Raw genomic sequence first — 16,617 nt, 5'->3', positions numbered from 1 at the left:
GTCCTCTGTTTCATTCCTGAAGGTATTTTTCATTTTCTCCTGGACAGTAACACAAGCTATCCATTGATCAGAAAGAAGGGTAATTAGATTTTATACCTCATGGAAAAACTATCTCCAATCATGAGGATTAAAGAATCAACTATTCTAGTTATCGATGCAGAAGACTTGGTCCTATCAATACATTTGAGATTATGTTAGATGCATCAACATCCCTCTGTTTAGCTGATTTTTCTGGGGGCAACTCTAAGCAGCAAGTCCAAAATATGTTTTTCTATAAACCACAGAGGAAAAAAAAAAAAAAAATCCCTTAATGATAAGCAAATAGTCAAAGAGATGTGACATGGCTTTCAACTGTCAAACTTTATATTCTTGACGCAAAGTTGCAAACACAACACACAAAAATAAAAAAGAAAAAAAAAAAAAAATCCCCATAATCAAATTTCGGACATTCAAGAAGAAGTTAATCATAATAATTGTAGATGTGTTCCTGTACAAGCAAATTTTTACTTACTGGGATCAAATCCAGACAATGAGTAGAAGTTAATAGCAAAACTAGATCTCAGATAAATATCATTCATTAATTCCACAAAAAATTCTATCCACTGCAAGATACATGAAGAAAGGCCAATAGGAAAGAGACTAGAAGACACAGAATCAAAATTTCTTTTATCACAAAGGCACATAATCCTCCAAATCAAGAAATACATCACAACTCTAAAATCACATATCTGAATCTGACAAAGCCAACTCCTGTAAGTGCCTTCCAGCTCGGAAATGTTTCCAACATTGCAGCCTATATATGTCACACAAATTCCCAGCAAAAGAACTGTTCACATGTGAAAAGAAAGTGCAACTATAAATGAATACTAATCATATATTCCATATAATGTGAGTAAATGTAAAATTCTAGTCTAGTGTTAGTGTAAATGCCTTCTATGAGCCTCAAGTAGGATTGAGATCCATGGCAATTAGCTGTCCAAATTTATTTAGGCAGGTAGATCCCACATATGCTCTCTGACATTAACTTCCCAAATTACTAGCAATTTAAGCAGCCTAGTTGCTGTGGATTCCAATCCCTCCAAGTATACACCAAACATTCAGTTGGCTCATAATTATCGTCAAAATGCTCTCTTAAACATTCTGTTCTCAGAATCACCCTAATGAAAATATTTCCATCCACTGATTGCATCGTACTTGCAGTTTTCAAGTACATGAAAGCAAGCAACAAAGGCTCAAAAAGAATCCAAGTTTTAAGCAAAGCTTCAGAAAAAGAAAACAAGTAAAATGGCAACATCGTCCTAGATATATCAAACTGGTCTAACATGATTTTCATCCAACACTCGTCATCGTTTGAAGAATCACAAGTGCTTGTTAAAAGCCATTTGTCAACGGGATTGCACCCGAATAAGACGCCCATTTTTTCACATCAAAGAGTAATTCTCAGATCAAAATGTGTACCAATGCAATGGCCAAAATGATAATAAACACATACAAAATAATGTTCTCAAAGTCCAAGTACATTTTTTTTATTTCGTGTAAGCGAGCTGTTCTTCTTCTTCTTCAATAAATTATTATTCATCAAAAAGATTCCAAGTATATTTCATATACAAATTCATAATATATAACCAAGTATACAATATCATAAATTTAAGCAATTCTCCTCTTCCAATTAAATTCTTAGTAAATCATCTTTACCCAAAAAGAAACAAACAGAAACCCATAAAGGGTTTAGCGAGTTAACCAAAAAAAATCACAGATACACACATCAAACACAAATATATATATAAACCCAGCTCATATTACTACCAAAAGAACCCAAAACAAAAAGGGGATTCGAGGGTGGACCTGGTTAAAAGAAACGTGGGTCTTCTTTAGGAATCAAATGCCAACGATCTTGAAAAGAATGGAGCAGAGGAACCCAAAGAATATGAGGAGGAAAAGGTAATCAACGACGACGAAGAGTTTCGTTGAGCCGTGATTCCTCTTCTTGTTCTTGTGGTTGCTGTTGGTGGTGGTGGTGGTGGCCTTCTCGTCCTTGGGTTCGTGCATCGCTTCCAGCTTCGCCATTGGGGTCAAGTTGCAGACTGGGTCAGGGATCTGGGGGTCGTAGGTGAAATTGATTTTGCAGATCTTGGGCTCTTTTTCAAAATACCGGTAAATTTTAGGTTTTTTTGTTCGACTTTTTGTTTGGTTTTGCACTCTGTGTTCGAGCGAGGCCACGTGTTCAGGATATTGGGCCTCAAGCCCACCGTATAGCTAACAATAACATTGACACATAAAACTTGTGTCATTATATAATTTTTCTTTAAAAAAATGTCAGTTTAGGTTGTATTAGAAACAAGTTTCTTTAAAATAGTAACAGTTGCTAGGGATGCTCTTAAAAAGTAATGTTAAAAATTACACTCACATCATGCTGAGTTGACGTGGCCTTTTAATAAGTCATTAAAAAAAAAAAAAAATCAAATACTGATGGATACTACTACATCAGTCCAATGTGAAGGGGTGTGACATTTAACATTTGACATGCCTCAAATTTAAGGCTTTGGTTGGTCAACTTTTTTAGCAGACTGATTCCGTTATGAAGTGATGGAGATGCCAAAAGAATAATGTTTTAAGGAAGACTAGAGTTTTTTCAAATACGATGTACCTTTTAAAATTATCATTGAATTTAAAAAAAAATGCTACATATCTCAAATTTTTTTCCCAAAAATAAGTTCTCAAATAAAGTATCACTGTCCCATAAGTTGGTGAAATACTTCCAAAAATAATAAATCTCATGAGATGGTGACATATCATTTGGAAACTAACTTTTGAGAAAAAAAAAATTGGGATTCGTCGTACCCAAGGGATTAGTTCAATCGGCTAAAGATCATGCCTCATGAAGCTGAGGTCACTAGTTCGAATCCTCCCTCCCCTCTCTTGTGCGGACATGTCAAAAAAAAATAAAAAGATTGGGATCTGTAGCACTCTTGAGTTTATGATCATTATTGAATTTTAATCTATTGGGATAGTTATAAGAAAACTTTAGTCCTCTTTGTAACATTACTTGATGCCAAAATATCTCGGAATTGTTTGGAATTTCTTGCTGTATCTTCTACCAATTGTAACATGGGCTCCAACTTTACTGTCAACTCTCTATATTGCTACATTAGTCCTTGGAAGAGCTGGTATACATGGAGACTGAATATAGAATACATCCTTAAAAAACTTCATGATGTGCTGATCTAACATTAATTAATACAAAATATTTGTCTCAACCTTAACACAACCCCACCTCTTCCTCGAAAGAAGTTGTAGAAATATAAAGAAAAAGAATATCTATGTATAATGACCAGCATCCATCTGTAGAGGCAGGTCAGAGATTATAAGGGTCCAAACTTTTTTCACATTACCATTGACAATCTCAGGCTTCAGGAATGGTTAATCACTCCTTGTGACAGCTTTAGAAAACTCTTCTCTTATTTCCAAGCTTTCCAATTCATTTACTCCTGGCAACAGACCACAAAATATACTGACATATATTAGCACATTAGGATGGAGGACATACATAATGTAGGGGAAGATTTTTGCTTCATGTTCAACTCTCTCTCAGCCTTCAATAAGAATTATCAACCAGGCCTTGGAGAAACACTTTAAGAGCTGATAGTTATACCTTAGGAGGACTTGATGAAGATGTAGGATTTGATTCAGACGATACCTCAGATATTCGTGCTGTCGATTTCTCATTTGAATAACTACAAAGGAAAAACTTATCAGTGTTAAGAGAGAGAGGTCTACAGCAACAATTTTAGACCTTACCATACCTAACAATTGGTTTGTAAATTGGAAATAAATAAGAAGATTAAGCTCCTTAGGGCATTTATTGCATAAACATGTCTGATCAGTGATGACCCATATACCCCTCGGAATAGGATCCTCTCTATTTAAATGAAATGGGTGGTATTCATTTCATGATCAAGATTTAAAGTTTGTGTATTTAACGGTGTATATGTATTCAATGTTGACACGACTTTTGAAAAATTTAAATAATGTAAAATCATATAATCCATTAGATGCACAAACTTTAAATCCTAACATCATTGTCCATGGCGCTCAATATGGAAGACACATTTCCAAAAAAGCAAAAAAAATGAAGGAAACCACAAGCTTGACCGTACTGCTGTTGATAGTCATCTGATGTGGCAGAAAAGACACAAGGTAAACACAGATTTATATGCATGAATATCGAATAATGCAGTTAATACCACTCCAAATGGCCCAAGAATCAGAAGTAACCATATAACTATTAACAGCCTGGTATGCCATAGCATAACTTCTCACATGAGTACTCTACAAGATATAATAGACATATTTAGATACTTACGTTGAGAGTATGGTAACCCAGATGAGCTCCACGCAGTCCACCCAAAGAAGCCTTTGTTCAACAGGGATAACACCATAGGTTATCAGATGGGCAAATGGCCAAAGCTTCCACCCAGCCTGTAAAGCAAATCACGACAATAAACGATGTTGTCTCCGACATATAAATTGAATATTGGCTTGCCATCAATAAATCAAATCTATGTTGGACAGAACTCAAATGAATCGAATTGCATCAAACACCAAAAACATAGGAACCGCAAGTAAATATCAGTTGATCAATGTCTTGTTTTATTATTCTTCATAGAACTTTCAGCTGTTTTTTTTTTTTTTTTTTTTTTTCAAGAGAAGAAAAAAACTTCTAGTAGAACCATCATCATATCTTTTTTTTTCATGTTCTTTTTACCTTTACGGTAAGACTAATTGCAGCAGCGAAAGTGTGAGAAATATAAGATCCGTAAAGAATAAAAACTAAAGAGCAACATTTACATGGAATATATAGGTTTCAAAATTAAGCCAAATTTAAGGACAGCAGAGCCAATTTTTTTATTACAAAAACTAGATAACAACCATGGTAACAAACTGGTTATCAGACACAATGTAAAGATACTTGGAGCAACTATAGAGGAAAACAAAGATGGTTTCTTACGGTCAGCAAGGGCAAAAATGTAGTCTTCAATTCATTAAAAATATTGCTTGGAGATTCAAAACGCAGGAACCCCAAAACTACAAAATAGATGGTGTTCCAAATTGCTGACCACACTGTTTGGTCAAAGGCGACTTTGGCAGGGACCACCCACCAATCTTGGAAAGGAAAAAGAGCCTGGAAACCAAAGTAAACGATTTCAGCCATTCAGAGAAAATCAACAAATAAGCCAACCGACCAAATATGAACCACAATTATCACCTCACAAAATTGGTAGTAATAATGAGAAAGGGATCCATGGAGAGTAAAGCCAACCAGGCCTGATCTGAACGTACGTGTCCGGTCAAACTCAAAAAGAGGCTTTCCTTCATAACACTGCAAATTCAGTAGGAAATAACTAGAAAATCAGCAAAAACTAGTTTTCAACAAGATAGTTCATTTAAGATAATCTCCTTCGGCTTCAAACACATACTTGGGCAATCCAATCTCCTAGCGAGTACACAATCCCACTTATTGCCATTTTGGCTAAAACGGGGTTTGATTTGAGAGCTTGTTCATACGCAATCCAGTTGTGTTCAGGTGCATATCTTAGTACCTCATAAAGGGTCCATCCCTGAGAAAATGAAAACATAAAATCACTGAAGAGGGAACTTTGTTCTTTCTTAATGGAGAACAGCAAGAAAATCAATAGCAGTCCTTTTCTTCATTCTTTTACAGAATTTGTTTCCACAAAAAACAATTTTCCACAAAAAAGAAAGTATATTTTAACGATATCCCATCAATTTTGAAGATTGTAAGAAAATGTATATTTGTCAATTTAAAAAACTATCTGAAAATCTAATTAAGCAAAATATACATCACACTGACAAATGCTCATATAATAAAACACAATATTGACAATTAAAGGCTGTTTCTTTTTTGGGTAAGTGGATCAAAGGTTGTTTTGCCAACCAAAAGAGAGAAATTTATAAAAGAATCAACAATGGAAAAGCCTAGACTCACAAATACCCATCTTTAAAAGAGAGAAAATATAAGCAAACACTTGATATACAAGACCACTCACATGCCAGTAATCATTGTCAATGGTGAGCAACTTGGTGACAGCAAAGGTCCCAAATCCAAGCACAATAGTAGCATTGATAGCTTTGCTAACCGACCTATCAAGATCATCACCCTCCTCACTCCCCTTGGAAGAAGACAGAGGTTGAAATTCTTCAGAACCATTGAGCAACAAGCGGCTTTCTTCTTCCTCAGCAAGATTACTCTTCACTGGAGCCACCTCTCGGTCCTCTGTGACCGACCCAATTACCCAGTTCCTTCTTTTCCGGGCTGAGAAGCTGAAATTGTTAGATGGGTTGGACTTATTGAAGAGCTGGGTGGAGAGGGCAGTTGAAGGGAAGTTGGATCTCTTGGTTTCTGCGATGGGTTTGTTGAGTTGAGGGAATTTGTGGGCGGTGATGCTGCTGAGACTAGCCATGGCAAATGGTAGCCTAGAAGAGAAAGGTGAGAAATTCAAATCAATTTTGAGTATTCCTTGTATGAGATGGTAAAGAAAAGGGTCGAAGACATATATTGTTTAACACGTTATCAAAGCTATAACGTGTTAAAGTTATGTCCTTGGCTTCATCCCATAACTGTTCATCTCATAAGTATAATTGTAGTTAGCACTTTCGTTCATGTTCCATCTCCTAACTTAAGGACGTGTCATGATAAGTCCATTCACAATGACGTGTCGTGATAAGTCAATCGAGAATGTGAAATGCGTTCATATCAGAAATGTTTTTTGGAGTAAATATTTTTCACATATCAGCCTATTTCATTTTTAAATTAATTATTAAATTTGTGAACTTATATACATAAATTAATGATGGACCACATAAATTTAATAGCTAATCTATTGAATTTGCAAAAAAATATAAGTAAAATATGAAAAATTTATTGACTCATAACATTTCTCGTTTCATATACTTCATTACTATTATTTTTTTAAAAAAATTTCCAGTGACTCAAGCCTCTCCTTTATAAAATATGAATATATTTAGAGCTAGTTTGAAATTATGTTAGATATCTTAAAAATTACTTTTAGTACTTGAAAAATCCGTGCCAAACAAGAGTTGGCATGTTTAGTAAAAAATTTTAAAAGTATCTTTTTTTTGACTTTTTTACTCTAAAAATTGTCAAAAGTTATATTTCTCAAACGCAATCCTAAATATGCTCTTAGTAGACTCTCATACTACTGCAATACAATTATGATGTTGCGGCAGTGATTCACCATATTTGGCCAATCTCATCTTAAAGCACTAGCACCATCTTCACTTTGATTTTTCCTAAGTTTAGGGAACAAAACTACTTGTTGCTTTCTTATCAAAATATATTTCACAATAATTTTTCCTACCTTTTTATATACCGTTAAAATATTATTTTTTTTACAAAATATAAGTTCTCTACCTACCCTCACATTTTTTACAAAATTCCAACACAATTCTCAATGAACGACAAAAAGATGAAAGATAAGAGACGAAAGAGAAAAATTTATATTAAAATAACGTATAGAGAACTACTTTTGGTTCCCTACACATTAGAAAACACTGTATCTACTCAAAGATATTGGTTAAACTTAGGGAAACTGATGTGGGCGAGTTTTTTGAAATTTTTCCTAAATGTAGGGAAATGAATGTGCCATACGGTATTTGCGGCTAATAGCCTAGTGCTCTAAACAAATCAACCATTAGATTTGTGGACCTCACATAAGTCAATAATGGACTCTACAAATCTAATGATTGATCTATTAATTTGTAAGAGAATATGAGTCAAACATGAGAAACTTATTGTCCCCTAGCGTTTCTCTTTTTATTTATTATTTATTTTTTTTGACATGTCTATACAAGAGAAATGGTGGATTCGAACTAATGACCTCCGCTTTATAAGAAGTGGTTCATAGCCGATTGAGCTACTCTTTGGGGGACTTCTCTTTTTATTTTTACAAACTCTTGTTAATTCAAAGGTTGATTTTCATTACTATATCATCATAATTATATAGTAGTAGTTTGAAAGTTTACCAAATAGCATTATTTTTTAGAAAAATGGTAGTGGCCACCAAAAATAATGAGTTGAAAATGAAAAAAATAGAATTGACATATTTATTGTCAAACAAGGCCTAGTTATGTGTTTTAAATGATGTTTTTTTTTTTTTTTAACGTAGAAAAGTACTTTGACTTATCATAAATGTAAAAATAATTTTGAATTGTTTATTAAAAGTTTTATTTTAAAAAGAGAGAATTTTTAACAAACAAACCTACATCCCGAGCAAGACTTGCTGATCTTTGGTAAAAGAGAGGAGCAAAATTGGATCCAATTAGACCAAAAAAGGTCCCACCGAGATTTGAACTCGGGTTACTGGATTCAGAGTCCAATGTCCTGACCACTAGACCATGGGACCTCTTTGCTTTGCAGTTCAAATGAAAAATACTTAACTCTATGTACTTCCTTCAACTCACGCTAGTTTCATTTCTCAAAGCTTCAGTCATTCTATTCTCAAAGCCCTGATGAGAAGAAGCCTCCTCAAACCTCTTCCCTATCTCTCTGCAACCCATCTCCATTTCAATCTTTCTCCACCTCTCCGTCCGTACCAAAATGGCAGGTCGCTCCCAAACTCCTCAAAACCGGGCTCCGTATCACCTTTCACCTCACATCCCAGGGGTGTATTCACCACCTCTCTTCCCCCACCACCGGAATGGGTGGAACCCTTCAACGATGTCTCCGACATAGCCTCGACCCGCAAAAACCTCGACCCATCTCCTTGGGTGGCCCAAATTCTCAATCGTCTTGATGGGTGCTCGGCCATGGAGGCCAACTTGGACTCTTACTGCCACAAGTTCTTGATCAGGTTGCCCCCTAGCTTTGTTTCATTTGTTTTGCAGTCTGATAAACTTCGTGAGCAGCCCGGTATTGCTTTGCGGTTCTTTTCTTGGGCTGGTAAGCAAAAGGGTTATGCGCATAGTATTGAATGTTATGTGTCTTTGATTGAGGTTTTGTCTTTATGTGGTGATGTAGATAGGATTGTGTGTGTTCTTAAGGAGTTGAAGGAAATGGGTTTTGTGATGACGATGTCAGCGGCTAATTCTTTGATTAAGAGCTTAGGGAGTGTGGGAATGGTTGAGGAATTGTTGTGGGTGTGGCGTAGAATGAAGGATAATGGGATTGATCCGGGCTTGTATACGTATAATTTCTTGGTGAACGGGTTGGTGAATTCGATGTTTATTGAGTCAGCTGAACGGGTTCTTGAGGTAATGGAAAGTGGGAGAGTAGGACCGGATGTTGTGACGTATAATACGATGATCAAAGGGTATTGTAAGGTGGGGAAGACGAAGAAGGCAAGGGAGAAGTTAAGGGATATGGAGGTGAGGAATGTGGAGCCTGATAAGATTACTTATATGACTTTGATGCAGGCATGTTATTCAGATCGAGATTTTGATGCTTGTTTGGGTCTTTATCATGAAATGGAAGAGAAGGGGTTGGAAATTCCGGGTCATGCTTATAGTTTAGTGATTGGTGCGCTTTGTAGGGATGGGAAGTGTGCAGAAGGATATGCTGTGTTTCAAAGTATGATTCAGAAATGCTGTAAAGCAAATGTGGCAATTTATACGGTTCTGATTGATTCTTATGCAAAAGGTGGGAACATGGAACAGGCAAACTGGCTTTTTCAGAGGATGAAGAATGATGGGTTCGAGCCGGATGAGGTTACTTATGGGGTTATTGTTAATGGGTTGTGTAAGGTTGGGAGATTGGAGGAAGCCATGGAGTACTTTGATTTTTGTAGCAGTAATGGGGTTGTGGTAAATGCTATGTTTTATTCTAGTTTAATTGATGGTCTTGGAAAGGCTGGGAGAGTGGATGAAGCTGAAAGGCTTTTTGAAGAAATGTTCAAGAAGGGATGTACGCAGGATTCATATTGCTACAATGCCCTTATTGATGCCCTGGCTAAGTGTGGCAAAATTGATGAAGCATTAGAACTCTTTAAGAGGATGGAAGAGGAAGGTTGTGATCAGACGGTTTATACATACACAATAATTATCAGTGGACTGTTCAATGAGCATAGAAATGAAGAGGCATTGAGAATGTGGGACATGATGATTGATAAGGGTATCACACCAACTGCAGCTGCTTTCCGGGCGCTTTCGATTGGCCTTTGCCTTTCAGGAAAGGTAGCTAGGGCTTGCAAGATACTAGATGACCTAGCTCCAATGGGTATTGTCCCTGAGACAGCTTTCGAGGATATGATCAATGTGCTGTGCAAAGCTGGCCGCATCAAGGAGGCCTGCAAGCTCGCTGATGGGATTGTTGATAGGGGTAGAGAAATACCAGGGAGAGTTCGTACTATTGTAATCAATGCCTTGCGGAAAGCAGGCAATGCAGACTTGGCCATGAAGTTGATTCATAGTAAGATTGGGATTGGATATGATAGAATGGGCAGCATTAAAAGGCGAGTGAAGTTCCGGATTCTGTTTGACAGTTGAGTCTTCGGCTAGAGTTTTGCTATGTAGTCGAAAGTTGGCATCAGAGTGTCTACCCTGTAAAGATATGGAGCTGTTTTTGACCTGTCCAGTTCATCCTTGTAGTTTCTATATTCAATTAACAATCAAATTTTCCCATAAACTTTTGAAATGCTTAGTGAGTTTTATGAATTGCCCTCATTACAGTGGCAGACAAGTATCAATAGTTTTTGTCTGCTTGGGACTTCCATGTGGTTATGTTGAATATTTGTGTGATCTTTGGCTCAGCAAATCAGCATGGCAGCCGGCAGGTATGATTTCTTTCTTTATCTCATTAAGAACAAAAATGTATACTTCAGTGGATTTTCCAATGGAATATAAAGAAGACAATATCAGCTACTATTAGTTCTCAGTGTATGTTAATGAAGTGACACAAAAAGCTAGTAGAATTTATTTTGACGAGGGCCAATAATTTTGTTTCCTTCCAGATGCATTCTCTCAGTCTCTTGGCACTTGATTGTTGGTCGTCAGAGAAGAATTCAGCTGCAGGTACTTTTCCTTTATTCTGACGGGCACAATTGAGGAGCGGGTATGTTGTTAATTTCAAAGAGGCCCATCATTTGACCAAGTAGAAGCTTTAACTCTTCAATAAGTTAATCTTGAATTGCAGAGGAGCCAAGTGAATGAATATGTTAAATTACTAGAAGTAAAGTGAAATAAATTTTCCGAAGAAGCTTATGCCCAAGTTAGAGGTCAAATGTTTATCTCACAAGTGGATTTGTTAGAGCATTCACAATGGAACTGAATAGCCAAATGTTATTTTTATTTAAAATGGCTAATCAAATTTGTAAAAAAATCATCTACATTGGATTAGTAAAAAAAAAAAAAAAGAAGCAAAATGGATATTTGATTGGGTTAGAAAAAGATTTGAGAATGAGTAACCAGCTTTTAAGTTTTAATGAGTATGACTCAAAAGACTTTATGGGTAGGAGTAGTAGGGCCAAAATAATTAGTGGGTGGAGCCAAAATTTTTATTGGGTAAGGTCAAGAATATTAAGTAGGACCAAAAGAATTGTGGGTAGGGGGCAATTTTTATTTTTTCTAGCATACATGGGTAAGGGCCAAATATTTAAAAACTAAAATTTGACCCGGCCCCCTTCATTCTGTAACTGTCCGTGCGTAACCTTCTCTCATTTTTATCTTTCTCGCCATGATTTGAGAGCATTTTGCGATAATTTGACAGTCACATTTGGTGAAGCGGCTAAGGAAGATGAAGATGAGGAAGGATTACGCACGAAGTAAAATTTTGGAGATATAAGAGATTACGTTAATTTACTGTAACAGTATGACGTGTAGTAAGGTTTGATGTGTAATCTTAACTGGTATCGTAAAATAATGTGAAAAATCTTAATTATCATTCTTGAAAGTCAGAAATTAATAATAATACGTGTCGTGTTTTTATTGGGTATGACGTGGCAAATTAACAGATTTTGTTAATTTACTTAATAAAAATTGATTTCAAGCAGTAAACTGTTATTTTGGCATACCTTAAGGACTTATAAATTATTTTTTATACCACATGGAGTGATTTGTAATTTAGGCCAACCACAATAACAAATTTTGCATTTATCGCTATTTTTTATTGGACAGAAATTTCCTCCAAGAAAATATCCTCCAACCTATTTAAAATAGTGTTAAGTGTATAAACATTTAAAATGTACATTAAATTTAGTTTAAGTTAGTAAACTTCTATTAATGACGTTAATAATTTAATGTGTCTTTTAAATGTTTAAATAAACTTGACATTATTTTAAATGGGTTAGAAGATATTTTCTTAGACCGGTTTGAAGAAATTTATGTCATTTTTTATTTGATATGAACTTTTCCTTTATGAGTCAAACAGTCGGACATCCTCAACAATTAAATGACCAGCTTTTCTATCTCAACTTATTTCATCCTCGCTTTAAAAAAAAAAAAAAAAAAAAAAAGAACTATGTCATCCTCTAAGATGATCAGGAACCACACCCATTTGTTTAGTGAAATGAGTGATTCTGATGAAGCATTTAAGCTCTTGCAGAGAGATTATAGAATAGCCGCTCCAGCTATGAATCCAATAAGAGGAGCTTTTGAAAGAAAGTCAATTAATTATAAAACCAAGCCTGTGCAACTGTGTAAGTCATCCAAAAAATCAATATCCAAGTATGGATTAATTATTAATTGAGAACGTGTCAAATGGGTTTTTAGAGTATAGTGCGGATCAAAAGAAATCGCCTTAAGAATCCTAAAGAACCTTGGAAGAGACCAAGAGAAAAGGTTGGAGTAATTGTTGGGAGATACTTCTTCCCTGGATCCATTCCATATCCAAAAGCTTTTTTTTTAGGTAGGTTGACCAAGAACATTTTCTTCAAATTAGGTCGGAGGAAATTAAAATGCGCATATGATTTTTGGATTCCAGCTTGCATGAGAAAAGAGTTTAAAATATATATGATTCTCACTTGTTTAATGGACCAGAATAACTCCTATAAGGACATAGCATAAACCGAGTCATTTGTGCCTTCCAATAAACAAAAAACACATCAACATATTACACAAAATACCGTAACAACACACAAGATCAAACCCCCCTTTCCCCATTCAATTGAAAGCAAGAACCCACAGTCATTGCCCTCACTCTCCTCCTTCCTCCATTTTGGTCAGCCCCTAAGCGATTCCCTCATCTACTTTCAGTTGTCATGTACTGATCCTAGCCGCCTCCATTTTTTATGGCAACATTCATCCTACGCACAGAGACATTTGGTATCCCAATTCATGATTGGGTTAGGAACACCAAGAAGTTGCAGTGATGGTCCGAGAATTTCAGCCCAAGAAGTTCTCTCAACAGATGTGAAAATTTCATCCCAACCTCGGTCATCTCCTAAGCCAACCAATCAAACAAATTGAGTTATGTAACCTCTGCTCAAGTTAATCAACTCCGAGAACACCCATTTCCTGCTTGGAGAGCAAGAAAGTGAAGGAAAATTAGAAAGTTGAGAGAGAGACAAAGACAATGACAAAGAGTTAGAGATGGTACTTTAAGAACTTACAGGAGAGGCAATGGCTCTTTGCTAATTGAATGGGAAAAGGAAGGGTTGCCAATTGAATGGAGAAGGGGGAGTTTGATCTTATGTTTTCGTTTTTATGGTATTTTGTGTAATATGCTGATGTGTCTTTTGTTTATTAGAGTACACAAAAGGCCTGATATATACCAGGTACCGGTCCTCATGGGAAGTGTTAGGGAGCCAAATAAATGAATCCAGAAAAATTTTCAAACTGACGTGGCAGACCGTGAGTGAGGGAAAGGAAATCGCATTTTTTTTTATATTTAAAAACCCTTGTCACGTCAATTTGAAAATTTTTCTGGGTTCATTTGTTTGGCTCCCTAGCACTTCTCAGTCCTTATAGAAGTTATTCTCTTAATGGACACATGACAGCGATAGACTCTGGTTGAAAGAAATTTCTTCAATCTAGTTTGAAAATTTCCTCCAACCAAGTTTGAAGTCTTTATTAAAAATGACTGTTATTTGATGGGGCTAAAGAATATTTAACCCTTAAAGTTAATAATGGGTTGGATATTTTTATTGAATGGATGATGCTTGCTTGTGTTTAACATGCTATAACATGATGGATAATGATTGTTAGACCTTCTAGGGACCATTAAGAGTTCTGGTTATGCTAGAGATCAGGTTTTGGTAGGAGTTTGTAAAAAATTATAAGTTCTGGTCAACATGAAATGTTCGACCTTCTAAAATCAAACGACCGACATAGACAAACAAGGGTAAATTAGGGTTTGAATGTATGATTAAGGTTTACGCCTGTTATGGGTGCGTGGGAGATGGTTTGGTTATGGCTTAAATGCCATCATCTCTTGTAGTGAACTTTTTGCCTTTGCCCTATTGCTTATGCTGATTAGTTGTCTGATGTGTTCATCAAAGAACATCCACCTGAGTTTGAGAAGAAATGTTACTATTATTTAGGTCAATACATTTTTTCTTACAAAAATTGATTTGATTTCCTTGTATACGTCTAATTGTATTCCTATTTTAATTGGGACTTATTCAACTATAAATATAAATAGACATTTCTTGTACGCAATTTAAACACATAGAAATACAGTATTAAGTTATTGGATATATTCTCTCATTATTTTAACATATATATATATATATATATATATATATATATATATATGGTTAAATACTAAAAATCTCTATAGGGTTTGAATTCTTTACATTTTTATCCCATAGGTTTTCATTTTTATCACTGGGTGGTTTTCATAAAAATGGAAATAGTACCTCCGTTAAAATTTCGTCCAAAACTTAACGAAATGCCATGTCAGCACCAATGAAATTGTGCCACGTGTCTTATAATTAATTTTTTGATTTTTTTTTTTTAAAAAAGAACTGAAAATATTAAAAAATTATTTTTTTTCTAAAAAATTAAAATTTTTTGGGTGATTGGTGGCAGAATTGGTTTCATTCTCCAAAATAACAAGTGGGTTTGGTTGATTGAACAAAAAAGTGACTTCATTTTTGGCACCCATCATTGTTGAATAATCAAAGCAGGATAAAACGAAGCATAGCACAAAGAGGACGAAGATGACTAAACAGAGTTGCTGAGAGCATTTTCCGGTGATGGGTTTCTCCATACGCTCCTGGAAAGGGATTTCCAGCACAATCGACTCCTATCAGTTAAATCTCATTGCCAAAAAGATTCTGACAACTGAGAAGTGCATAGAGCAACAGAAAGAACAGAGCTATTGAGTTGGATATGCATTTATGATTTGTGTTAAGAGTTGAGCTGGCCAACCATGGCCAAAGAGGGTGGCTGGCCACCCCCAAATGGCAAGGGGCGGCTACGGCCACCACCAAAATTTTTATTTTTTTATTTTTTATTTTGAAAAAAATAGTTTAAAAATAAAATAAAAAAAATTAATTATAGAACATGTGGCGCAATTTGATTGGTGTTGAAGTGGCGTTCGATTAAGTTTTAAATGAAATTTTAAAGGGCAAAAAGTAAAAAGTTCAAACCCTAAGAAAGTTTTTAGAATTTAACCTTTAAATAAATTTATTGACCGGATAAGTTTTAAGAAAGAAATAGGTCAATATATAGGGACCTGAAAGGGCTAGCCCAATACAATGACCCAGTAACACAATCCTGTATATCCTTTTAGGCCCAGATCTGCAGTGGTTTTTGCAAGCCCAATGCAATGGCCTGACCCAAGACAGAGAGCTGACCTAATATAGCAGCCCATTCAGATATTAAAAAAAAAAAAAAAAACAAAACAAAAAAAAAAAGAAGGGATCCAGGTTGTAGGTTATGGGCTTTATTTATTTATTTTATTCAGAATAGGGAAAAGAAAAGGGGAGGAAACAACCAAACGAACCAAAAAAACCAAAATTACAGAAGGAGAGTCCTTGCTACTCCTAATGGCTAATGCTAATAGAAGATAGAAAAGGAGAATCGTTGAGAATGTTTTCAAATACTGAGGGAGAAATGACTCATTCAGTAATTGAGTGTGTTTGAAAATTGGCACATCTAAAAACTTTTGAAGCGGTCAAAAAAAAAAAAAAATGATGAGAGCTAGAGGTGACAGCCTTTGATGATAAGCGCACACGGCTAATCGGTGAAGTGTTGATAAGTTTGAATATGCAGGACTTTTATGCTAACAAATTAATTTATCATGCTTAATTGTTTATTTACTTTTGTAATTTCTTGCATGTATTTAATATTTGTCTCAAACATCTAAAAACTCTTTTAGGTTTTAAAATGTTGTCTTCTGATCAGTTCCATGTTATTCGTTGTACTAGGATTATGCCAATATGTAATACAATGATACTTTTTTTTTTTTTTTTTTTTCTTTCTAAAAAAATATAAAAATTACTGGCTTATTTTAAAAAAAGATAAATTTTTTACAATGTATGTTAAATTTATTGCAATTTTTTTTTTTTTTTTTTAAAAAAAATGATGGTAAATAAATTTAGCACGTGTCCTAGAAAACACCGCTAAAAACAGAGAAAACGCCAGTAAAGCTAAAACGAAATGCCGGCGTTTTAAAAACTGATATTATATATATTCATGGTG

The 16,617-nt window shown here is 35.2% G+C and overlaps 2 protein-coding genes and 1 non-coding gene across 3 annotated transcripts; 1 reads left to right on the top strand and 2 right to left on the bottom strand.

The window, feature by feature from the left end:
- Positions 1–3,101: 3,101 nt before the first annotated feature.
- Positions 3,102–6,606, bottom strand: LOC132183216 (uncharacterized). The gene is made up of 7 exons (XM_059596618.2): positions 6,069–6,606; positions 5,478–5,618; positions 5,267–5,380; positions 5,009–5,182; positions 4,364–4,479; positions 3,653–3,734; positions 3,102–3,488 (listed from the first exon to the last, which is right to left on the bottom strand). The coding sequence occupies exons 1-7, from the start codon at positions 6,480–6,482 to the stop codon at positions 3,483–3,485; spliced, it is 1,047 nt and encodes a 348-aa protein (XP_059452601.2). The 5' UTR covers positions 6,483–6,606; the 3' UTR covers positions 3,102–3,482.
- Positions 6,607–8,372: 1,766 nt separating this feature from the next.
- On the bottom strand, positions 8,373–8,444 carry TRNAQ-CUG (transfer RNA glutamine (anticodon CUG)). The gene has a single exon. It is a non-coding gene; the product is annotated as a tRNA-Gln (tRNA).
- An 85-nt stretch (positions 8,445–8,529) lies between these two features.
- Positions 8,530–11,207, top strand: LOC132181501 (Pentatricopeptide repeat (PPR-like) superfamily protein). The gene is made up of 2 exons (XM_088516595.1): positions 8,530–10,808; positions 10,986–11,207. Exon 1 carries the CDS (start codon positions 8,551–8,553, stop codon positions 10,519–10,521), a length of 1,971 nt encoding a protein of 656 aa, XP_088372721.1. The 5' UTR covers positions 8,530–8,550; the 3' UTR covers positions 10,522–10,808; positions 10,986–11,207.
- The last annotated feature ends 5,410 nt before the right edge of the window (positions 11,208–16,617 follow it).

Source organism: Corylus avellana, chromosome 5 (assembly GCF_965113065.1).
Source record: "Corylus avellana chromosome 5, dhCorAvel1.hap1.2, whole genome shotgun sequence".
Classification (NCBI taxonomy): Eukaryota; Viridiplantae; Streptophyta; class Magnoliopsida; order Fagales; family Betulaceae; genus Corylus; species Corylus avellana.
This window is presented reverse-complemented; position numbering and strand designations above follow the sequence as displayed.